Source organism: Harpia harpyja, chromosome Z (genome assembly GCF_026419915.1).
Source record: "Harpia harpyja isolate bHarHar1 chromosome Z, bHarHar1 primary haplotype, whole genome shotgun sequence".
NCBI classification, from domain to species: Eukaryota; Metazoa; Chordata; class Aves; order Accipitriformes; family Accipitridae; genus Harpia; species Harpia harpyja.
In genome coordinates, this window is record NC_068969.1 from 103,117,401 (window position 1) to 103,143,038 (window position 25,638).

A 25,638-nucleotide genomic window follows, 5' to 3' on the forward strand; every position below is an offset into this window, starting at 1 on the left:
AAAATAACTTTTTGTTAAAAAAATCTGAGTTTTCCCACCTGCTACTGAGCTGGTCAGAACTGAGAATTTTATACAATCTCTATTAGCTATTGGATTTTTTTAGAAAACCCTACTATGTGCATCATAATTTTTTTTCCAACCAGTAATTTTGGACAGCAAATAAAAAGAATTGATGAGGAGTGATCCAAATCACAGAGAACTTAGTATTACGTGAATCTGACCTGCAGATTTGTATGTGGAGATGAAGCAGAACTGTTCAGAACTGCAGGGATGCATCAGAAATGAGATGTTCAAGGCTGACCTTGAATTTGAAAATCCATCTCCAAATGGGACTGTTCAGAATCAAAAAAGCTCTCGTGATTCTGAAATGAATGGATTTTCTCAAGGAACCATTACACTTTGTTTGCCTGTGCTCACAGAGCACATTTAGTCTAAGCAGGAAGCACAAACCCACCGAATTTCTCCTCTACACATGTAATTCTGGCTTACGGGAATTGAAGGGCAGTTCAGGTTCTGTATTATTTCTGTACAAGCATAAATCCTAAGAGAACTAAGCATGTAAAATAAGAGACAGAACGAAGGCTGTTGCCCAAAGAAAGGGTAAAGTTTTCAGTCTGTACTTGTAAAGTCAAAATGAGAAGCAGATGATCCCCTGTACGGTTTCTCAAAAATAAATCAACTGTAGTGACGGACTTGTGCTGTTTCCAACAAATTTTGTAGCCCTCTATGGTTGGGAAGAGAATTGCAAATAAGGGATAGATAAATTCAGAAGCTATATGGGGAGAAGGGAATGGAGAAGTGCATTGAAAATGAGCCGATTGACAAAAAATGGTGTTGGGTAAGTGAGGTTTACAGTCAAAGCCAGCAGTTGAAGCGGTGCCCCACACAGCACGGTTTAGTGCTTGTAACTACAGCTTCCAAAAGGCTGAGGCTACATTACAAACACAGAAGTAGTAATCCTGTTTAATAGTCAATCCCCTGGGGATTTGGGGGTGGAAATCTGCTAAATTGCCATTCTAGCTTTTAGGAAGCAGGATACTTGTTTTCAAAACAGAAATACGAGCCTATCAACACAGCTGCACTAAGTACAGTGATGGAGAAAAGCTCTTTTGAAGTCAAAACAGATTTCTTTAGTGACTGAAACAAGGAGAAATACTTGCCACTCTGTGTCACCAACTGTAACTGGGACAGTCAGTTACTTGGTGATGTACTTTTGCCACTCCTGTGTCACAGACTCCCTTGCCTGGACAGATGACCACTAAAATGCACGCCACACGCTTGAATGACCAGCACACCGGTGTTCAGTTGCCTGAGCTAGCGCTGTCCCACACAGGGTAAACACGCCCTCTCACCCCCTTGGTTCCCCCAAAACCACCCCTCAGGCTAAGGATTTTTTTGAGGAGGATGTTTGGAGGAGACACTTAACAGCTCTGGTAGCTGCAAGCAGTGTATGCAGTTGCATGCATGACAATGAAAACTACTCCTTTCTAGTACAGGGAACTCCAAAATTAGGTGGGAAACCGCATCTGAATCATGTAGAAGCTAGAAACGATGCAGTTATGTCTGATGGGTAGAACATAGACTGGCAAGAATTCTCTGAGTAATCAAAAAATGGATTCCCTGGGTGCCTTACACGTGCCCCAGGCAAAATTTGAGTGTTGTGAGCACAATGAGAAAGGGATCGACAAAGTGTATGCGCATTCTATGATTAAAAACTTGCAAGTTTCATTTTGGAAGGGTCCAAACTGAGCTGTTAAAACATTTATTTTAAATAAATGAAATATGAAAATACTATGAATTTATTTGTATATAACAATAACACTTTAATATTTAGTCAAGGAACCATGAAATCTGAAAACTCACTACTTACATTAAGAACTCACCCATTACAACTCAGTACTTTTAATGATAAGATGACAGATTCTCAGAGGGATATGGAAATGCTTGTATGATTATGCTGTGGCTCTTTGGTGAGTGGAAGCAAACTAGGATGTAGGACTTGTGCCTCGGGCTCTCGCTATGTCTAGGGCACGAGACAAAAGCCTTAGGTGTTCGTTTGAATTCAGCTCCATTAGTATCTATCTGGGGCTCAGAGTTAAAAACAGTAAGTTACAGTAAGGGCCAGTGGAACTGGTCTGTTCATTACCCTTGAACATTATTAACACCTGCACTTCGGCAGAACATCCTGCTGTTTAACTAGCACCAGATGAGTCAGATTTGATTACAAACTTGTTTTGTCATGAGCCACAAACACATTTAACGACTATTTCAGTGCTACAAGGTATTTCATGTTAGAGCTACTGTTTAGCACAACCTAATTATTCCACAGTAACAATATTCTCACTAGTGACACCATAACAGCAAAACAAAGGCTAAAGTTTGACTCAAATTTTAAAATTTTTAAATAGCTTTTTTAATGGCCACGCTTCACTAAAATATGTATGCTGAATATTGCCCATGCCTACCTTTATACATGTTAGAGTTGTTAATATAAGCAATAAGGAACCTCAAAAAAATACAAAAGGGCATTACTGAATCATTTAAAAAAATACTTATTTATAATTAAAATTTTGTCAAAAACTACTGTGATATTTTTATAGCTGCAGATAATGAAAATACTCAAGAATTATTCTGCAATTTTACAGTACTGATGTGGAAAATTAAAAATAATGATTTCATTCTTATTTATTTAGATTGTGGAAGTGTCTGTGTTCTCTTAAAAAGTACAATATGGCTAGTGTTAATTCTAAAAGCTTGACAATATCCCTTTGTTGGGTAAGCTACTGCAACAAGTTTCCATGTACAGAACCTGTACTCAAAGGGAGAAAGCAGGAAGAATAAAAAAATTCAATAATAGTTATAGTTATGTATGTAAATCTATAGCCATACAGTGAAAAAATACTACAAAGCTATGTCAACACAAAGGAGTAAAATTCTGTCACTGTAGCAATTACTGCACTGCAGCACTTAAAACAAAAACAAACTTTTTTTTTTTTTTTAAATGTAGAAAAATCCTTGGTATGTGCCGTTGCCAATAGTGTGGTTCACGTTGGTGAAACTATGACTGTGACTCAGAGGCTGAGCACTGCACCGATTACAGCTGCACCCTTGGGCTTCCTACTTCACACCGCTGAAAACCATCAGCCCACGTCACACACAGCTCCACAGGAATGCGTTCCCCCAGATGGATACTACTACATTCTTCTGAATGCAAGCAATCTGAATGTTTGTGATAGGCAAAACAAAACCAGGTATTACTCTGGGTGGTACAGAAGGGGAAAATTCAAGTCTTAATTAGGAAGAATCTTATTCAATTTATTCAATAATCTGTAGTTAATTTTGTAAGTGTGTATTATAGCCCACAGATCCCATCAAGGAGCTTGCATGCCCTTTGGCATATCACACAATATAGTAATGGTCCAAATACTCTCAACTAAGGCAACATTACACTTCAGGCTTCTATTGTTTAATTGTAATTTCTTTCTGATAATTTTATTCCAATAAATACCAAAGAAATTGAAATAAAACCCCTTCTTTGCTATTGGGAAAGCCACATGACCAGCAAACAATTTGTTTAAGTACAAGGAAATACTTGTACTACCTATTAAAAATAAGATACTTTAATATAAATAGCATCAGAAATAGCTAACAGACAACTTCATTTTAGACTGCAACTGTATGAAATTCCTGTTTTTATCAATCAGGAGTTTTCTTGTGAAGTATTTTCAACTCTTTCTAGTAGTAACATGTGGCACATCACACAACCCCTCTGTTGACAAAGTATGAATTTCCTGCTATAAAAGCTGCTCCTGACCCTGAGAAATACAGTATTCCTTTGTTTGCTACAAAAATGTCCTGCTTCCAGAGCTGCAGAGTGACTTCTGCTTTTTCTACTTCTCCCTACTTTAACAATACCTATCTTAGCCCGAGAGGTGGCTTTTAGTACAGTAAAGAAAACACCATTAACAGTGAAAACAAAAAGGTGGCAAAATACTTCTGTTCAGAAAAATTCCAGTGGTGAAACAGCAAAAAGGCATTTCCCATAGGAACAATTACTAACTAGATTCTGAGGAGTTATTAATAATTTCAGTTTAATGGTTTTTTTTGTACATGAGAATATTTTGGAATACTGTTACTATTCCTCACAAATCGAATAACGTATTAGAATTCTGCAATCTACTTTCATAAAAACAGCCTCCTACCATAAATTAAAATTGTAAAAGAAAAGAAACATAATAGAAAGATTTACTTATTGAGGAACAACTGTTTTAGATAAATACATTTGAAAACACAGCAGAGTTTCATAGTCCCCTAAAAAATTTAGCTGTTTTAGATTTTTTCTGTTTGCAAATACACTGCTTTTTTACTCTCTAGGAAGGCGAACTGCTTATGAAAGGCTGTGGCAACGCAGTTGAAGCAAATGCTTCTGAAAGCTTTCAATAGCATTTTTCAATTTACAAAATGTGAAAACATCTTTCAATTAGTAAAAAAAATAGTCTAATATACAAACATTTTTTAAAAAATTCATTTGTGAAGGAATGTAGCGTAATTACCCAGACTCATACCCATTCACTCCTCAGATACTGGTAGCTATCTCCTCTTGACACAAACCTCTCTATATTAACCCAGAGAAATGCATACACGGCCAGTTAGCCCAAGCAGAGTAGTCATTCAGCTTTCCCCAAATTTAAACTATCATAAATTACCATTTGGACACCATTAGAAAGAAATTGAAGCATACAAGGAATAAACTATAGTTTCTTTTTATATCAAAATGTACTCTTGAAAATGTGTTTGGCACAGTGCTAAATCATATAGTTAATACTAAATATTGCAGGATACAATAAAACCCTGGAGTTAACTTGTGTTTACACCCTTTAAGGGATAAAAATAAAAAGATACCAATTATTCAGAAGTCAGCCTATACAAACTGTATAAACAATATTTTATGTCTTGTTTTGAAAACCACTGATATAGTAAATTTTACATAAAAGACTGCAAAATAATATAAATGGATTTAAACAGATCTTTACAATAAGAAATTCAAATGGAAACAGACAAGTAACAAAGAGAAGTAAAAAAATTTATTGCAGTATTCGTTCCACCAGATTTGCTGGGGATCCCTTTTCTTGTATTATTTCAGGGTGACCTAATACATCAAAATCTACATTTACAAAAACTCCTCCTGCAGATAGGTCATAGATACTGCATGCTTTTTTTTTCCTTTTTTTTTCTTTTTTTTTTTTCTTCAACAGAATAAATTATATATCCAGGAGATTCTGCCATTTTACAGCCTGGAAAAACAATGCTTCCCTGGAAACTGGGCTAAGCTAAAGAAAGCCATCCGCTGCTAGGTTAAACTCCAAGAACACTTTATTAAGAACATTAACAGACTAATTTCCAACATTCACTTGTTTATTTTTTTTAAACAGAAAGTTTTTTTTTCAAGATATAAACAATTTTTTTGTTAAACTATAATACAGTGGGAGTAAAAATGAACTGAGAAGTTTCTGCTGCACAACAGCGAAGGAAGCTCCCACAAAAATGTTTACCAAACATTTCCTTCTTTTTTCCCGCGTCCCAGGTTCCATTCTTACTCTTCATTTAACTGATTTTTTTTGCCAGAAAGTTGATATTTCAAGTTTTTCTGTTATTTCAATTCCTGTAAATTTGGCTGCATGTACAAATTCATTAGCTGGAAGTTCCATCCTTGGCGGCATACAGCGATCGTAAAGTCTGCACAACTTTATTAGTCAGCTTATTAGCACTCGTTAGAGCAATTTTTTTGTAAATAATGTCTGACTCTTTAATAGTGTCTACCCAAGGCACCAGTTTGCGGCCATCACGGCGCTTAGCCTCAGTCCAGGAGCCACTGTAGGAGCCTGCCATCCACTGAACACTGAAGCCATTGCTGGTTTTCTGTACTACTCTTGCAATTTGTGGTCGGTCTTTGTACTTTGGACAGCAAATAGCGATGACATCCATGACATCAACACTTTCATTCATCTGTGCTGCCAACTCCGTAGAGTCTGAATTTCGTTTTGACCTTCTCAATGACTAAAACATTGGGGGGAAAAAAGACCAAGTGTTACACAAAAGAACTTTAGTGAAATTATTGCTTTTATTGCTTTTAATCCCTTGACGCCGGGAGTTGGGATTTCCCGGCACACATTCCATTGCCGGCAATGAGACGCACCGCGACCGCCAGCGCCAAGGGGTTAACATATCCTTGTAAAACCACATACTCTTAATTTGTACCCGTGTCTTTATCTCTTATTGATATATAAAATTATATATACACATGAATCATAAAGCTACATAAAAACTTGGCAACAATAAAAAGGATAACACACAGTACATTCCAAAGGAAAATTAATAACTTTTTATACGGGATAAATCTCATTTTCTAGTTTGTTTTTTTTTTTTTTATTGTCTTTTCTGTTAAACTTTCTACAAAAGTTGTATAAACGGTTAAGTAGAGAATCTCTATCTACAAAATGCTTTCTTTCATGTGGATTACATTACTTGGTGTACATTTAATATAATAGACTGACATTTATAAGCACATAAAAATCATTTTACGTAATACGCTGCGAAATACGTTGACTCCTCCTCCGCCTCACCCCTGAAGTGCCTCCTCCTCTATCCTCCCCATCACTTTCATCGTCCTCTGTCTCAGCTGCATTGTTTTTAGGGCTGCCTCCTCCAAGCAGCGAGGTAATTGCTTTGTTCCGAGCATTTGTGCTAGCTGACACCTCTCCATCTTCTTCCTCTTCATCAGGATCCAAATGTTCCATAAGGAGCTTGAACTATTAAAAAAACAGATTAGTCCACACTGTAACTTAAAAATAGACATTTATATTAAATAAAAAACAAATGGCAAGGTAAAAAACCAGGGTGAAACAAATGGCAGACAACTTCAAACTTGAACAGCTTTCGTTTTGTTTTACAAACTTTTTACTTTCATCTCTTTTTTTACTAGATATGTAAAAGCTTTCTGCCTGTGTTTCCAAATTTGCAAGTTTTCTCTAATTGATGTTTAAGGATGGGGGTGGGGGAAATGGGGGAGAGTAAATACACTAGATCTAGTCTCTGTTCCTATGATGGAAACGGGCAGGGATAAAGTGAACAAGTTATATGGGAGAGGTATACAAGATGGATACCAGAAATTAGAAAATACTCCATAAAGATGGATATCCTTTAGTTGAAATTAATTTTCATTGTGTTTAAACTTATTAGAAGTCTTTGAAAGATAGTCCTGCTAAACATCCTGAAAGGAAGTTGTGAGTTATCAGTTTAGCGTGTAAGATTACCAGGAACTTAACATTTTGAAATGTTTATCCAATATATCAGCATCTACTTTCAAGTTTATACTGTTTTACCTAGTTTGAAAGGATTTCAGATTTTCTGCAAAGCAACTTTACTTACATCTAAGTACTGTTTTACTATACTCCTCTTCACTTCTTCAGTGATCTTGGAATTAGCCATATCACTCCGCAGAAAATCCAGAGTTTGTTTTGGATGGAAATGCACTCCTGTCTTCCTGTTTATCGCTTTATCATAAACTTTTGCAGATTCAGATGGAGAATATTTCTGAATTTTACTGTTTAAAGAAGAAAAAAAAGGAAGAGCTTTTAAGGAAAGTCAAAAGTAATTTCAAGGAAAAGCTTTTAAAATCTTCAATATAAGTAGTTATATTTTAATCATTCCATATGCAATAGACATCCTGGTAAGAAACAAAATCACTGCTTTTTCTAAGCCAAAGTTTCATTACATTCAACTTGCCACATTTATGTTTTTTCTCTTACACAAATCTATTGCTTAAACAATTAGTTACAATCAACTTTTAAAAAAACCTTTCAAACTTAATCCTTACAAAGAACTCACTAGATAACAAGATGGCCTATTATCTAAATATCCTTACCTATCAGAGAATCCACAGAGGTTCTTTAAATGCTGTTTCAGCATCAAAAGTAATAATATGCCTTGGGAGACATTTGCAAATTCAATTAAAGGAGCTGAATTTTCTGGTAAACATTTCATCACAGCATTTATATCATTTTCTTCATCGGAATCTGAATCAGAGTCTACTCGTTTCCGTAACCTCCGAGGCTTAGAAGCTTCCTCCTCACTTTCGCTCTCACTACCACTGTTACTGTCACTCTCAGTCTCCTCATCTGATGAAGGTTTTCTTTCCTTTTTTTTGTCTTTCACCATAGACTGCAAGACAGAGAAGTTAACACGCATTCCAAAATTAGAGTAAGTAGCATCATGTACATTTCTAAAAAATCTTTCCAAAATCATTACTGGCTTAAATTAGCAAGAATTCCCTGAACAATTTTATTAATTTATAACTTGATATTCAAAATTAAAATTATTTGTGACAAAAAGATGCCGAAAAATTGACCCAAAGCCCACATTTTTTGCAAGGTGGCTACAGAAGGAACTGAAGCAACAAGTACTGCACTGACATGTTACTCTTAAAAGACTGCTCAAGTTTGTTAGCGGTGACAGGAAAATGCAGTAGAAGGCCAAATACAATAAATCAGGAAGAAAATGTCGTTCTTCTTTCACCTGGATATTTCTGTGTGTCACATACGTTTCCATATGTACTTTGGTACAGACTAGTCCAAGCTGCTTTTAATCCTTGTCTCTGAAAATTCTATGACACTAATTACACTGCTGCCCAGAGAAACCCTCAAATGATCATACACAGTATTAATAATAATCAGTTCTACTACTTGTAGAGCTACAGAATTTCACACATGCTTTATTACTGCACATAGTATGATGTTTCATAACACAAAACTTAAGATGTTCTAAGCAGGATCTCATCCTTTCTGTGCTGAGTGCTACACACTGGTCCCCAATCTGAAGAATGCACTGTCTCTTTCTAGCTGATTAAAAATCAGCTTTGGTAGGATGAAAATTCAAAGCAGTGTACTTTCCAGGCATGAACTCTGACTTGTACTTACTAGTCAGATTGGACATTCTAGAAACAGGTTTGCTTTCTGACAGTTTGTACCTGCTACTGTTAAAGCTGTCCAGGAAATGAAGACAGTGAAGTCTTTAAGAAGCAGAAGCATTTTTCTTACAGGGTTGTGCACTGCCATAACAACAGATACTATACCATGATTCAGGTTCTAATATGCTACCTTGTATTTAGAGTGTGTCAAGTGACACACATGCAACTGCCATCAACTACTTGACAACAAAATAAACAGCCAACTGGATTTTATTATTAAAATTATATGAACAACCACAGTAAACCAGTATTTCATGATGAGTCTGGGTTCATGTGCTTCCAATTAATTATTACTCAAACATAACAGAGAATGATATAGATTTGATGTTAAGATCTCAAAATTCATCATTCTTTTTTAATAATGTAAGCAGCAATGTAAGGAATGTTTTTAACTAGTGTCTACCAGATGTAGACCAGAACAGAAAGGCTTGCTTGTTTTTAACTACTGGTTACAAAGTAACGTTATTGGTCCATATCATAATAATGGTACTGCATTCACTGAAAAATTGACCAAATTATAGAGAAGCTTATGTTGCCACCATAATAAATATAAATACACATACCTCTTTAAATGACTGTAGTAGGTTGCTACCAGAAACTGATAGTGTAATGTCTATATGATGCATTATAAACAGTGGCTCTTCCTGTGTTTGATAAGGAAAACAGGCTAGATTGTCTGCTATATACAAGAGCATATTCACCTCTGTTTTCTGGAAGTTAAAAAAAAAGTACACATAAATACACATACAAATATCTTAGATTTATACACTTACCCTGTCTTCCTAACAGTCTAGAGCAAGAACATGATCACAAATTTTATTCTATGTACTCTCCCAAACCCACTCTAAACAACATGTATATATGCAAAATATAGTCATACCTGAAGATACATTATTTCTGATCAGTCCAAACTGGGTATAGAAAGGTACAGAATGATCCAAAAGTAACAAATGCATTCTATTATGTAGTTAATATTATATAGATAAATACAAAACAAAACAAAGTACAGGAGAGAAATAAAGTTATCAATAATTATGTCATAAAAATACATTGTAAAAGGAGAATTTAAGCTTGTGATGTTGTATTTTATTTCTTTTTAAGTGAAGGAAATGTGATACTTACTGCAGTATCATCAAAGAGGTTGAGTAAAGAAATTAGAAACGCTCGTCTGTGTTGACGGTTCCCTCGGATCATGGAGTATAGGTGTGAGCACAATGCACTGGATGATTCATCGTGTCTAAAACCTCGCACGGGATCTTTTGGACAGGTATTAATTGCCTGTTGTACCTGGTAAGACATCTTCATACCAGCCACTGCTTTCATCTGAAATGGAAATGTATTTATTTTTATTTAAACCATTGCTTTCAAAGCAGTAAAACTTAGTCCTTTTAAGTGGATGCTCATCTGAAGTTTAACTTTAAAACATGCACTGAGGCACTACTAACTTTTGAGCTGGCAAATGGATTAAAACAGAACTTGTGGCAGAGATCAGAATGTCTTGTGAACTGCTTTCACTCTAAATTCTGTTAGAAACATACAGCTAATCAGTCTACCCACTACAGCCAAGTATTCCAGTTTAAACAAGTTTCACGAATACTGAAATGCTTTCATACATGAACAGATTATTTTACCAAACGTGTATGCTTGATGTCACTTGTAGTGAAACCAACAACTGAGACCATATTAGTACAACAGGACTAACAAACAGAAAATGAAGGGCTTTTTGCATATATCCTGTAATTTCCAGCTGATTTTTCTTACTTCAAGGCTCCTGCTCTAGTTTCAGAACAAACTGAATCTCTATTCAGGCTGCACATCCAACTCTCCTCATACCACCTCTGCTGCTGTTCAGCAAAGTTGCCTCCATACATTGTCTTAAATCCCAGCTGTCTACATAGCAAATTTCATCTGCTAGCCTTCACCTACTGGATTAGGTATCTGTCTGAATGCCATCAACAGTGCAAAGCTCCAATTGCAGTGGAATACAAGCAGATATGAGAAGTCCCACAATGTAGCAAACATACTGAACCTAGACTGGGGCCTTCTGAAATAAGGAGAGGGTGCTGCAGCTTAATTCCAGATCACAAGCAGAATTATTGGCACTATACCACAACTCAAGTCCTCACATAGCCCTAAGATTTTTCCTTTCAGCAAGATCCCTCAGATCTAAACAGCTTCCTATGCTCCTCTTGTTTAGATTACAATTTATAAAGCCTTGATGCCTTAATGTTCTAATACATATACACTAGCGCCTTCTACTTTTACAAGGTGTTCTCTTCCCTAGTCCACTGATACAGGAAAATCATTATGAAACAGCCGTCCTTACCTCTTACCAAATAAACGCTCTTAAGTACTATTCAGTGAGGAAAATATTACTGTGAATTATAACTTAAAGGAAGTTTTTGACTGGAAGAGACACTTCAAATTATTATACCCTTTTGATTTCTAAGAACAAAAATCTCCGAACAGGGGAAAGGGTCGAGATCATCTTTACAATTGCATACGGTTATTGTTTATCTGTTCCTTTATATTCTTTTCCTGCAGCTGAGGCATATTCAGGTACTAAAACACTAGACAACAGAACAGTATTTTGAAAATGTTAAATTAGAATTACTTACGTGAATGAACCCAGCATATTTTTTGTCTATTTCCACCAACTGCTGGTCAGCTTTATTTCGCATAGAGGGCTCTGGATCTGTGCCCATAGCAATTAAGTACGGCACACACTTGAAAAACAAACAAAATGATTATTCAGAGTCATCATACCTCTTTTTTTCTCACACTTTGTTTTTCTACTACACTATTGTTTTTGTTATATTCTGACTACTGCAGAAACTAGAATAGGAAGCTCTATGCAACTTACTAGCTGACTACTTTTTGCAAGAAAATAGTACAAAATACAGGAAAGACCTGCATTATAAATGACAGAAGTTGTGTGAGGTTTCAGGTAGTATTTCCCTTCTCTCAAATGCTAAAGTCAATTTACGCTACAAAAAATGCCATTTGAAAAAAACCCAACCACTACCTATGACTGAAAATGCACAATGGCTGCAGTATAAAAAATAATTACGAAAACACTATGTAAGAAAAGAACAATGGAGAAGATGACTGAAGTTCTGACATTGACTGTGGAATTCTATAGTGTTTGGAGGACATGGGTATTGAGGTGGAGGCAAGCTGACACATTTTCCAGGATAAAGAATCAAATGAAGAAAACAACTTGGCATACCCCTGAAATTTATAACAGAAATATGCTCCAATGTACATTTGTACGTGCTCTTCAGGCCCTGGCTAGGCTTTTACATCTTGATCCAAAGACAGAAAATACAGCATTTGGAATCTCACTGGCTAAACAACATAAAACAGATTTCAAAATATGCTTTCTGTAAAGGCCCCTTGCTGCAATAAGAAATTTCTGTAATATAGCTGAAAGAGAAAAACTCGAAATTTATGTAGCAAGTATGAAAACCTCTGAAAACCTGAATAACAAAAACTCCCATCATAAAAGCCTACTATACCTGAACAGGATGGATGAGACCTTGGTTTAGTGTCAGTGCAATGACATTTAGAGCAAAGTGGCGTACACTGGACTGTGTATGAAAGAAAGCCTCGAGGACCTGTTTGAGATATAGCTGCATGATGGAACTACTCATCCCTGAGGAAATATCACCCATTTCTTTCAGGTCTTCCTGTTTTGCTACTTTTTTCCCTGTAAAAAGGACAAAACCAATAGCACACTCACCACAGTATAATCATTTACTTTGCCGTTACTTGATGCATGCTATCTTTAAGCTTCACAATACATACACATTTCAGCCGTCTTAAAATGGGTTTATGACCTCATGAAACGTAGAACAGTCTGATGGTAAATATACATCAAAAAACTAAAGCAATATGACTTTAATTAAAGTCTTGTTCCTTAATAAAGGTTTCTTCATTTAAAAAATTTCTTATATTGTATTGTTTTCTAACTGCAAATTAACCTTAGACAAGATTTTGATAAAACATGTTTCTACCATCACTACAGCAATTACGCATTCTGGATCGCTTCCAGGATTTATACATCTTGAGAGTAAATAATATACCTATTATGTATATATACCTATGCACATAATGAATTTTTGAAAATTATTCTAAGAGACTTTGGGTACAATATTAATGATCTGATAACAATCTTAAGTGACTCAGTTCACGTATATAGTAATTGTATGCAAGAAAGTTAGGGTTTGCATGCCCCATTAGCACAGAAGAACTCAACACTTACAGTCTCTGTCTGCCTGCTGCATACGTGTATCCTCCTCCTGCAAGTAGGTCTGGAGGTTTTTTAACACCTGGATTTTTAAGTTTACTGAACAGTTCTTATCTGAAAGAATGCTGTTGTACAGAGTCTTCACTTCCTGTTCAAACATTAAACTTGGGTGTTGTATAAATGCAAATCCTAAGAGTGGAAAAAAAGAGGAAATATTCCATGTTGTTATAATCTAGAAATTGTATTTCTGCTTTTTAAATCTCTTCAAAATAGAGGTATGAAATTTATCTCCTCCCAACAGCATAGCTTTTTCTAGTCCAGACAGTATTACTTTTCTATATGGACACCATCCATAGCTTATAAGGAGTTCTGTTAGCCATGACAGTTCTATTAGCCATGACTCTGCTGGAGCTGCGCTAAGAAGAGTTATACAGGTCTGGAAGCATGTCCAGTGCAGTGGCCTGCATCTGAATGACTAGGAACTCTCACAAAAACACGGGAGGAACATTACTAAAAATTACCTGTTGTTTTTTAATACATTTGGAGAAAAACATTCTGCTGAAACTGTGAAGAGTTATTCATACAGAGGCAGAGCAAATGAGGAAAAATTGATAAATATCACAAGTATTTGAAATAAAAACTTAAAAGAAAAAAAACCAACAGTGAACATAGTAAAATTTATACCTCTTGCTGTCATTATTCATATACCTATTAAGGTCTTCTCTCGAAAACTCTCTGAAGCGTTCCCAAGACTACATCTGTTGTAAGATACACACTGTAGAACTGTTTTTAGCTGCATCCTTACCCTTGTCAAGGAACTGGTTGTTCTTAGTCTATACTTCCTAAAAACTTTTCTAAATTAGTGACAGTATATACCATTTTAGATCACATATGTAGATTTAGAAGTGCTGCTGAACAAACTTCTACAGAGTATCATAAGAAAACAGTAATGGGAACATAACATCCCAATTTAAATTACGTTTAACTTTTTGATTATTTTTTTAGGCTACTCAAGAAAAGTAGACATTAAATGTACTTTCTATGACCACAGGAAACTAAGATTCTGAACGAATACACAGAAAACTTATGAGGATAAAAGGGGGGGGGGGGGGAGAGCAAATAAAATTATGCAAAAGCAACGTGTAAGAATAGCTGTAACAAAGGGAAGACTGAATTAAGTTTCTAAAAATTCCTCCATACCCACAGAAAAGACAGTGTAGGTAAAGTCTTTTTAAGTCAAGGGCAAGACCTCAGTGTGTTTAAGATCTAATTTCAGCCTCAAAACAAGAAGCAGAGAGAAGCAGGTGAGGTGGAGAGGAAAGAGGAGAAAAAGAAAAAGGAATGATGATGGTCTTTGGAGTATATGGTATAACTGTCCACTCTATACAGGTGTATATTGATGTTTATAACTTGACCACCTCTGAGCAAGTCCAACCCCTTTCTTAAGGTTAATTTTAAAAGTGAAAAGCACATGCATGTATGTGCAACAACCCGTTAACACTTTTTTTCCTTCATTCACTGAAAGGAGTCTAAAACACCAGTATTCTCAGGGAAATTCTTATTTTTCCATCCCCTGCAAGTGTGGAAGAAATCTTACTTGGCATAAGAATTTGTCATAGGAGATGAAAAAAGGCACCTGCTGTGTTTTTTTAAGGACTGGCTTCACATCTCGGGGCTGCCCTCACACCACTTTTCTGTTCATACCTTTGTTTTCACTCTCTTAAGAGTGTTAAGAGTAAGCACTGAACTTGGCTGAGTAAGGTAGTACCTGCTAGATACTTACAGGTTTAGCTAAATTTACTAAAAATTTTATATCCTCAACCTGCCTTGCAAGTACACATCTTGAAGAGAAGCATAACCATAATCATTAAGGTTATGGTTAAGCTTAATCCCTCAACAGCAGTGACATACGCCAAAGCAAAGGCTAAAACCGTTGAGTGTCCTTACTGAAATGGAACACTAACAATTGCTGATAGGAAAGTACACACTCTTATACACAGTGAAGGCATCATGTGAAAAGTTGAATGAGCTTGCTAGTCCTTTTCAACTTACTGCTGCACGCAAACATTGAACGGCTTTGACAACTTTGCTCAATTACCAGCCTGTAAGGTGGAACTTTGCACTGTCTACCACATCTCCATACATCTAGCAGCTACCCTCAAAATGGAACCAGTACTTAGATGAGATCAATGTATCACTGAAAACAGTTGTTGGAGGTTTAGTTAAAATAAAGACTGATATGCTTACAAACAGAGGAAAAAAAAATATCTTAAGAATGACTACTGACAGCCACCCCCATTTTCCCCCTTTCCCTGAAACTGACCACAGTTCAGTCTATAATTTAGAAACATTTTTGGTGAATCCAACATTCTGCATATCCATGAGCAAAACAACCATATCTATGGGTAGGAAGACGGCCCCTATCCCACGTGCAATATTCTGTAGACGACAATTAAACTGGACCGGACTACAGTAAGTATTGTGCACCTTGATGTAATGCCTAGAAAAACTCCAACTAGTCCAGAAAACCATAGCATTGCTCCTGCAGCAGAGGCAACTCTAAAGCCATTAATCCCGCTGAGCTGTCTGAAATGGTTTCTCATAGAGTATGAAATCAAGATTCAGTCTTGGTCCTTATCCTCAGAGCCCTTCCTAGCCTGAATTGAAGCAGGATATCTAAAAAGCCACCTAAACAGCAACACAGAGAGGCAAATTCTTGTCCACAGTTAAATTATACAATGCAAGTTCACAGGCCTCGGAGACAACTTTCTTTAGACTAAGCCATAACCATAAACTGAACTCTTCCAGAAACCAAGGCCTATCTCCCCAGACAAGATTCTCTCACATGTACAGTTTTTGTCCTTAAGCAGAGGATGAACATGGTACAAACCACTCAATGGCAGTTCATGTAGTACTGCAAGTCACTGAAATACCACACTAATGCCTTCAGATAAAGAATCTATTTAAAAAATTAAATACAGCTAAAATCCAAAACAAACTGTAATATCCAGACTATGACATCATCTCAATGCCTTGTAAAATCTCAGAGCAACCCCCACTTGGTATTAACTGCCAGAGTTCCCTTGACTCCTGCAGAATATCTGCTCCTACACTTAAAATGCTCAGTTTTTCCAGCACTTTTTCCAGTTGTCCTTTAACCATAACTTGAGCACTGAAAAACAAGATTTGGAGTTACAACATACTTGCACGTGGAGAAAAAATAACATCTCAATTACTTTGGAAATCTGCTGCACTTTAAGACTTGGTCACACATCGAAAGGCATTCACTGTCAAAAGCATCCACTCTGCTGCAGAAGTATGCAACTAGCAACCCTTTGACAACTTTTCTATAGCCAGTTCTCAAATAAAACACACAGTAAATTTTGATTTTAAACAAACTCCCTTGCCACTACACAAATCATGAGGTCCTACTGATACACACGGATTTTTACTGTAGCAGAATAATAAAAACTATTAATATTTCTTACCAAGGCCAATAATGGCTTTTGTCTGTACTTCTTCATCTGAATGCTTTGTAAAATACATCAGCAGTTCAAGTACTTTATCCTTAATGTTAACCTGAGCAAATTAAAACAAAAATAATAGCTATTTGAAGATGAAACAGATGGTTTTAATCTCTTATAAAAAGCATAAATATCAGAAAGGAGAAACACAATCTTACTTCATGGCCTTTGCAAAACTGCTTATTTAAAAACCAAAAAGCCATATTGTATGTATTATGAAAAAATACATAGCTTTGAGGGCTTAGGAATAATGTGCTTTCAAATTAAAGTGGAGCATTCAATATATCTAAGACACGGAGAGTAAATACAAGTTATTTTACCTTACTGTTGCCCTTAAAATCTTCTTGATCAAAATCAAAATGCCGACACAGTGCTCCAACAGTGAAAAGTGATCTAAGGAGTGCTGGTTTATTGGCAGTAAGTATTGTACTGTTGGGGTCTTCTTGGTGTTGACTTTTTAATTTCGAAAGTGCTCCTACAGTAAGATAAAAGTTTTGATCACAGCGTTTAATCATGGTGTATCCCTAAGATAAGACTTATAGCCAAAACTGAAAAGCGACAATTACATTTTGTGATTTTACTTACCATAGTATCTATTAAAACAGGACCACACAAATTTATAGTTCTGGGTGACCTTGTTCACAACAGCCCCAAGACAGCTCACACAATGCTGAACAACCTAGGAGCAAGAAAGACCAAATGAATTATATATTTAGAAGTTAAAATTGAGATTTTTCTGAAGTTATGTAGGAAAAAGCTATGCTGAACTATAACTAACGGTCTAACGGATGCAATGAGCATGTCCTAGACTGCTCTGAAAACCTGCTCAAACTCATTAAAATATAGCAACAACACATACAAACTGCAGTAAACCAAGTACACTGGTTTTCATGACTCAAAAGTTATCTTTATAATGAAGACAGACTTTCTTCAAATCAAAACCATCTACTTCACAATGTGAAAAGGAATCAACTGAATAGTAGCAATTAAAAGCTTACTGTCATGCCATATTTGATGATGAGTTTCATGAGGTCTTCCTCAATAGTGGCAAGAAAGGTCTCACTTGGGTGCTCCATTAACGGCACTACAAGCTCTAAGATTTTTGCAACATTGCAGATCACCATGAAATCATTCTGGGTCTGAAACAACAGTATTTATAGCATTTAAAATTCTGGCTGTGTTACCTATAAGCTAAGTATTATTAATATGCATTGATAATCAAAACTCCCAACTCATGAAAGATATTTGATAAACATCTAAAAGAGTATTTATATAGCTTACATCTGCTATTAAATTATGTATTATTATGAAAGCTAGTTCTGTTTTCTACAGAACTTCTGGAAAAAATCTGTATGAGTACAACTTCACCTCTCATCAAGGCTGTGACAGACCTGAAAACTTTGGTCCTGATAATTTTTGGAGTCCTACAATAAATATAGGAACTCTTCCTGCCACATGCACACTAGAGAACACACAACACCTGGAAACAGGTGTCAGCAACAAAATGAAGTTGTGCTATGACTCAAGGTGCCTTAAACAAAATAGGTAATAATGAGCACAAATGTAGAAATTACAATTAAAATTATTACTGGTTTGCATTATGACAACTGTATATGTATTGTAAGTGAGGAACCTATGGAAAACATTTACCTATTAAAGATACATCCTGCTAGAAATTGACTTTTTTGATGAATCAAGCTGACTAATCAGGATAGGATAATTCCCAAATGCTACTATCAAGCTATTTAACATATTCAAGCTGACAATGGTAATTCTACAAATCATCTCAACTGGTACAAGTACAAAACCGATGTAACCCACTAAATGGGTTGCAGCAAGTAAATAATCAGATAACCCTTTCCTATACTGTTTGATCATAAGCAGCTCTAAAAGTCTGTTGTAAATGTGCCTAGAGAATGCTCCAGGGCTGAACCTGGAAAATGCTAGGCTGTATCTACAATCCAAACTGATAACAATTACTCTCAGGCCTGCCCTGAGCAGCTGACCTAATGTAATGGATTGCTGCCACCCACCCAAGCTCCTCCTTGAGCCATGGCTGCATGATCCTGCCCTGCTCCTTCTGCCAGATCAGGGGTTCATCAAAACCTTCACTGGGCCAACTGTGCTAACCAAAATGGCAGAAAGTGCCACAGTGTTTCAGAGAAGGTGGGGCACTTTACCGGAGGCTGGGGGTTCTGCATTACATTGTGAGCTAAACTGTCTTAGAGGGGAATATAAAAACACTAGAGCTAGGTAAGTGAGAGGTGAAGTACAGAAGAGGATGGAACAGGACATTTTCCTTCTGATATATTTGCTATATGTTAGATCACTCTATCTTATGAAACCATATCCTTAGTCTTAAGATTCATATGTTAAATATTAACTACTTTTAAGACTGTGACTATAAAACAAAACAATTTTAAGAAATTATTTCGTAACAGGTGAAAAACTGGGTCTTAGTGCTCCAGGGAAAGAGGCAGCACAGGTTTCAGTTTCATTTGGCTGTAAAATGTGGAGGTAGAGAGTGAGGAACAGCATCTTAGAAGCTACAGAGATCATCAAAAGGATCGAGTATCTTCAGAAGCTATGATGCCCATGAAATAAAACCACAATTTAAATTTTTCTTCCCTATCTTCAATTTCATCAAGTATACAAGACAGCCATTCATTTCCATGCGTAATTATCTGGGGAAAAAAAAGACTGATTTTCTCTACTTACACTACATTTAGTGGTCAGGTACGGCTGCATGGTCATGGCATGTTTGACCATTAGCTGGGGCCTGATTTTGCTGAATAAGAACAAAGTGGTTATGCAAGCAACCAAGCGACCAGAATTCACACCTTTGTTGTCAGAATCTGCAAAAAATTAGAAAATACAAAAAGGATATTAAGTACAAGTAATGTTTGAGCAATGAAAAACATAGGGCTTAAATTTCATTTGAATATCTCTTTCATTACATCTCTTTCAAGATCAATACAGATTATTCTTACTAGATTAGAGATAAGAAGATAATGTGTTAACATTTGTTAACGTATTTCATACCATAGAACATCATGCTCAGTATATAAACTGGGGGAGTTGGCTGGAAGGGGCAGATTGCTGCTCGGGCATTGGTCAGTGGGTGGTGAGTAACTGCGTTGTGCATCACTTGTCTTTTCCTGGGTTTTATTTTTTTATTATATTCCTTCTCATTACTATTATTATTACTATTATTATTACTATTATTATTATTATTGTTGGTATTACATTTTATTTTACTTGAGTTATTAAATAGCTCTTACCTCAACCCATGAGTTTTACTTTTTTTTTTTCAATTCTCCTCCCCATCCCACTGGGAGGAGGGGTAGTGAGCAAGCAGCTGCATGGTGCCTAGTGGCTGGCTAGGCTTAAACCATGACATACATGATCACAAAATATGTGAAAAAAGATGCAGAGATGTTTCAAAGACATTACTAGTCTTTAAACTACTTACCGTACACAAAACACTGGCCCAGCCAATGATTCCTATTACAACTGCAGAACATACTAATGCAAATAAAACCTGCCACGTTTGTTTTAGTTTTAGTGATCTAAAAGTTTGAACATGTTATTTTAAAAGTAGTTCGGTTATTGTGGTTAGCTAGTGAAATTATTATACAGTGCTCAAAAGTTCATAATGAACTTAAAAGCAGTAATTCATTAACATCAGTTTTGTAACAGGAATTCTGCAACAGTAACTTTTCACGATAGTAGTTTGAATAACCACTTTTACAGTATCATATAAAATTCAAAGGAGTTTAGCTACTGGGTTGTAAATAATATTACCTGATAAAGATTCCTCATATTTAAGAATGTGCTCAACCAAATTGTCAACAAGTTGAGTACAGGCTTTCTTCACAGGTTTGTATGAGGCATCCTCTTCTGATTTCAACAGCTGTAGCAGATGAAACAGACAAAGATTTAGTATTAAAGGTGCATTCATTTACATTGGATGCATGGTGGTTCTATAACAATTACTACAGATACATAAGGATTTCTCACTACAAAAGTATTTATTTAACTTCTCCATAAAAGTTAAATGGTGAAGAAAAAATTAAGGGAAGTAAAAAAGTCAAACCAAAATGCAAGACAAGTAAAGAAAAATTAATCGCAATAAAAAAAACAGAAGAGTACAGAAAAGTTCTACTGATTTTTGCATTGGGATGAAAGCTAACTTCATGCTTAATGAAATAATGCAGAAAACAATAATGTAGTCCTTCTTGCCAGCAGCAACTAATAGGAGATAGAAGGCTTTTAAAATGCTTAGGGGAAAAAAAGAGCAAATTCAGAAGGAACGTTGCTTTTGACACTAAGCAAAAATATCAGATGAAGATGAAACACAGTTTTATGAACATTTTAATCAGTTAGCCTTCTTCCATATGACTTCAGGTACTGAAATTGTGTCCATGAAGATGCTTTAATATCTAAGAAGGACTGAGACCATACTCTAGTCTTCAGTGCAGGCATTAAGAGGCTCTGGTTTACTTGGCTACCTAACTTTCATGGCACCCCAGGCTAAAGTAAAATCAAAAGGGTTTTTTTTTGCTTGAAAATTAACCACTGCATACAAGATGTAGAGGAGAATGATAACACAGGTTAAAAGATATAAACAAAGCAAGCTCAATTCTTAGAAAAAACAGAGTAAAATGTAATGTAGAAGTAACCTATACTCTGAAGATTTACTGCTTCTACAAACTGTGTAACAGATATATTGGATGTGAAAATAAACTTATCTACCATTTTAAAAAAATCTACACTACCTCAGATGCTTCTTTTCAGAATTAAGTATCTTAGCTGTGGACTTCATGTTATGTCACTCATTATTGAAGAGACTATGAAATTAAAAACAAACAAACAAAACCCCTCCCAAAACCAAGAAGTGTTTTTAAAACAGATCATATTGAAAGACAGAAACTAATGTCAGAGACAAAGAAAATTGCACCAATGGAGTTTAAAAAAAAGGTCAGATGTTTAACGGGCATGAATTGAATTTGTCTACTGTAAAGGGTTGCTCTTGTAGTCCCTCTTCTATGCATTTTAGTAAAGAAATGTTAAAGTTCTAACAATGACGTACCATACATTCAAAATTCATTACTTACATTTTGAAGAAGCTGTTCAAACCAATCATACCCTGTATCTCTACAAGCTGCAACCTAGAAGTATTTTTTAGAATAAACTGGTTAATAAAAAAGGCATCTGAGGAAAAATTACTTCAATACAGATGTCATCTTAAAAGACCAGTAAACATGCATACATGTATTTTCATATGCATTCAGTACAATGATTTTTATATCTTTGGAGATCAGAAACTGTCTTCTGCATCTGAAAAATGATTCTCACCATTTAAGCGACTCCAGAATTTGTATGCCATACAACACAAAGCCTACACATTTTGCTGAAGATTGCTGGCTCTAATGTAAACCAAATTTTGGTTTTGTAGAACGTTTTGGACAGATTACAGCACAAATACAAGCCTGACACATTAAAAATGAACATGCATGTATATATAGGTATATACAAATTTTTATATAAACAAACCAAGCCTTCACTGGTATCATATGTCAGGAACAGCTCACAGGTGCTCCAAAGTAGAATCAGCAGGAGAACTTCAGAGTTAAGCTGAAGTCAAATTGACTGACTTCTCAGTCTGGAAAAGTGCACACTTTTCCACACCTACCATTACACACTACCATTTTGTAAAAATATTGAAAAGCAGGATGAAGTTTAAAGCCATAATTTTAAGTAATGAAGTGAGTACTTTTATTTGATATTTACATCTCGGTATAATTTATATTGAAACACCTTCTCAGCACACTGGTTTTACACAACACATTTTCACTACAAATTAAAGCATTTTATTTGAAACAGGTTTTGTTATTTTGGAGACATGCTATTTAATTTGCTGCTCCTAGAAAGTAGATACAATTATGCAGATACTAGTTTACCCTAAGTGAGAACATGAGCCTGTATATTAACCTTTCAAAATAAAAGTTATCAATTGTTTGAGGAAAATTTTGTTTTAAGAGACAACTTCTTAGTTAGGCTTAACTCTATGCTGCTACTAGCAATTCCTGGAAAATGTTAAATTTAATAGAAATTTGTTGTGTTTTAACTGAACAACTATTTTATACAACCTGAATATAGTGTGGTCCCAGTTATCATTGCCAGCAGAGTAGCGAGCATTTAAAGTTTCCTACAGCCTGTTCCATCAGATGAATAATTTTAGCATATATTCAATGCCAGGAGATATGAAACGAAAACCATCTGACAATTAAATTACTGTATTCTAAAAAACTACAGACAACATTTCAAAGACACTAAAAGCATAACGAAATTTTGCACACAACTTAACTCAAATTTATTTAACATACCACATCAGTGATGTTTAGTATTTTCCTTGTCATTGCTTCTTTGTCATGGTGTGGAGTTGGAGTAAACCAGAGCTTCTGGAATGTCTCATTTACTAATTTCTGAAGGAAAAAAAATATTAGTAGAAATAAATAAACTTGTGTTGCCATGCAGGTATTATTTCTAATACATCCATACAATAGATTTGTTGACAACGCATGCCATTTCATAAGGAATCATCAACCTAAGTGAGACTGTTGTAGGAAATGTTATCTGAGACAGACCCAGAGCTACTATTACAGGAGTTATAATAACCTCTAAGCAAGCTTCAGCAAAATGATCACTGGAAACTGATGCTACGGAAAACTCAGTTACCACCTTCCTGCATTAATTTGCATTCCTCAGGAAAACACAGTACCCTTAGAAGCTGTCAACTGCACACAAGATTATGATTTCTACAGCAGAACTAGCAGCAATGATAGGTTACTTTGGAGTTTTCAAAGCAGCTGTGACAAGGTGGGAAAGAGAAAGAAGCCAAGTCTGTATATCCAAACACAGGAATTACATTCCCTTCCAACGTTTTAGGATGGAGGAAAAAATGGAACAGAATGAAAGTGAACAAAATTATTCCCAAATTACTAATAAGGCATATCATTGTAAGAAGCCTTCCTCATTCATGGAAACATAAAAAACACATTGAAGATAATGCCTCATTTTTTCTGATGTTGCTAGAAAGGCAAGAGGAAGGAGCAGACAGAACAAGGTCATCCTCCTTTCCCAGCAGCACCTTGGATCCAGCTGTTTATCTACTTCTTGGTTAACAGTCTTCTCAGAAAGCACTTGGCATTAACCTATCTCAAGTGGTAAAAATATATGCTGCAGCTTTAAAGTTTCAAATTTCAAATCCTACCGAAAATGCGATACAAAATTATTACAGGTGTGTTCTTAATTACCCAACAATTTTAAAATTATTTTGCCAAATCAAACAAAACCATCATTGTCAGGTTTATGATTTAACACATGATCTTTGTTTTGTGCCCTTCTGCATACACATTGCACAAAGAGTAGAGTACGATCATGCAAGTAACATTTTAGGGGGAATAACTGATTCAATGAACATTCAGAATTAATGCAAGATTAGCACAGATGAATACTTTATAATTTTTATATGCAGAATTTACAAATCTGGCATATATTGACATCAAGTGTTTAATTTTGACTTAAAGTTTATTTTGTTTGCAGAAAGAAGTTTTATGTGCCAATTTTACCTGTTAGAAGTACCAGAAACAACACTTGCAAGAAGAAAAAAAATTTCTAGAAAGTAACTTCTAAAAATCTTTTGTCAGCAAGAACTTCAAGAAAATAGAAGACAGAACAGAAAGAAAAACAAGTCAGAGAGCATTTTAGAAAGCCAAAATATCTACTCTCAAAAATTAAAAGTGAATGAAAGTCATAAATATTACAACGGAGCAATCCAATACTTTTTTGATTTTGTTTTTTGTCAAAATATAGAAACACTAAAATAACGATAATTAAAATCCTGAAGGATATGTTTCATTCTACCTTAATGCCTTCTTCATCATTGACTCTCCGAATCATTTTCACACACATCTCTGTAATTTTGGGAAATGTTGGTTGTTCAATGCAGATATCCCTAAGTATCTTTATGACTCTTTTTCTGACGCTGATACCAGTATCCTGTGAAGAGAAAAGCATTACACTCTTGAAAACAAATGAGAAATATGAATTAATATTTGAAGATCACCCAATCTGACTTGCAAAATTTATTTAGAAAAGCCAGCTAAAATATTCTGGAGTGCACTGATACAAAAGGTCAGCAGTACCACTTTATTTGCAACAATTCTAAAGGTTCTGGCTGAGTCCCCAGAAGGCTGAAATGCTTCCTCCATTTATACCCTCCCACCTAAGAGCTCATGATGTTGCAAATGTATAATTCCACTTCTTAATTCAGGAGTTGACAAGTAGATGTGATGATGCTTTAGTTACTTTGTTGGAACACACAAGATTATTTGTAGATCTGAACTGTAATAATTCAAGCCTTTGGATAAAGCTTATGGATAAGATACATGCAGCAGTCTTTTTCATTTTCCTAGGCTTTGTCTAAGGAGATGGATGAGGAGCTTCACTTCATATTACCTTATTCAAATCCTGTTGAATCTGAATGTCAGGATGAACTGCTTTATGCATGCTTATATGCACACGAAGCTACTTATCTTCAAAACCCTTCACAAATATGTTTTATGATGTAACTATAGCAAATGAGTAGTAATTGACTAAAAACCTGACGTGGATGCTAAGAGCTAGTTTTATCTTACAGTTAAATTAATGTTGTATTTTACCTGAACACCCAGACAAAAAACAGGTTTTGTACAAAAATTCTAATAAGAAGCCTTTTAAAACACTAAGAATAGTACAGAAAAGCAAAGCAGTTTTCTCTTTTTTTTCTTTTGGAT

At 35.5% G+C, this 25,638-nt stretch overlaps 1 protein-coding gene across 5 annotated transcripts in view; it reads right to left on the minus strand.

Annotated features, from left to right (window-relative positions):
- Positions 1-3,444: 3,444 nt before the first annotated feature.
- NIPBL (NIPBL cohesin loading factor) overlaps positions 3,445-25,638 on the minus strand; it is a 175,704-nt gene continuing 153,510 nt past the window's right edge. For 4 of the 5 annotated variants that reach the window (XM_052775766.1, XM_052775769.1, XM_052775771.1 and 1 more), the window contains 18 exons: positions 24,728-24,862; positions 23,188-23,286; positions 21,916-21,969; positions 20,603-20,711; positions 19,517-19,653; positions 17,797-17,937; positions 17,384-17,477; positions 17,119-17,273; positions 16,763-16,853; positions 13,290-13,463; positions 12,544-12,734; positions 11,644-11,751; positions 10,148-10,348; positions 9,589-9,735; positions 7,925-8,220; positions 7,429-7,603; positions 6,624-6,809; positions 3,445-6,057 (listed from right to left, as the gene is read on the minus strand). In XM_052775766.1, the coding sequence (XP_052631726.1) occupies positions 5,692-6,057; positions 6,624-6,809; positions 7,429-7,603; positions 7,925-8,220; positions 9,589-9,735; positions 10,148-10,348; positions 11,644-11,751; positions 12,544-12,734; positions 13,290-13,463; positions 16,763-16,853; positions 17,119-17,273; positions 17,384-17,477; positions 17,797-17,937; positions 19,517-19,653; positions 20,603-20,711; positions 21,916-21,969; positions 23,188-23,286; positions 24,728-24,862 (2,859 nt within the window). In that variant the 3' untranslated portion in view covers positions 3,445-5,691. Of the gene's footprint in view, positions 6,058-6,582; positions 6,810-7,428; positions 7,604-7,924; positions 8,221-9,588; positions 9,736-10,147; positions 10,349-11,643; positions 11,752-12,543; positions 12,735-13,289; positions 13,464-16,762; positions 16,854-17,118; positions 17,274-17,383; positions 17,478-17,796; positions 17,938-19,516; positions 19,654-20,602; positions 20,712-21,915; positions 21,970-23,187; positions 23,287-24,727; positions 24,863-25,638 lie in introns of all 5 variants that reach the window. The other variant, XM_052775768.1, reaches the window with a different exon arrangement.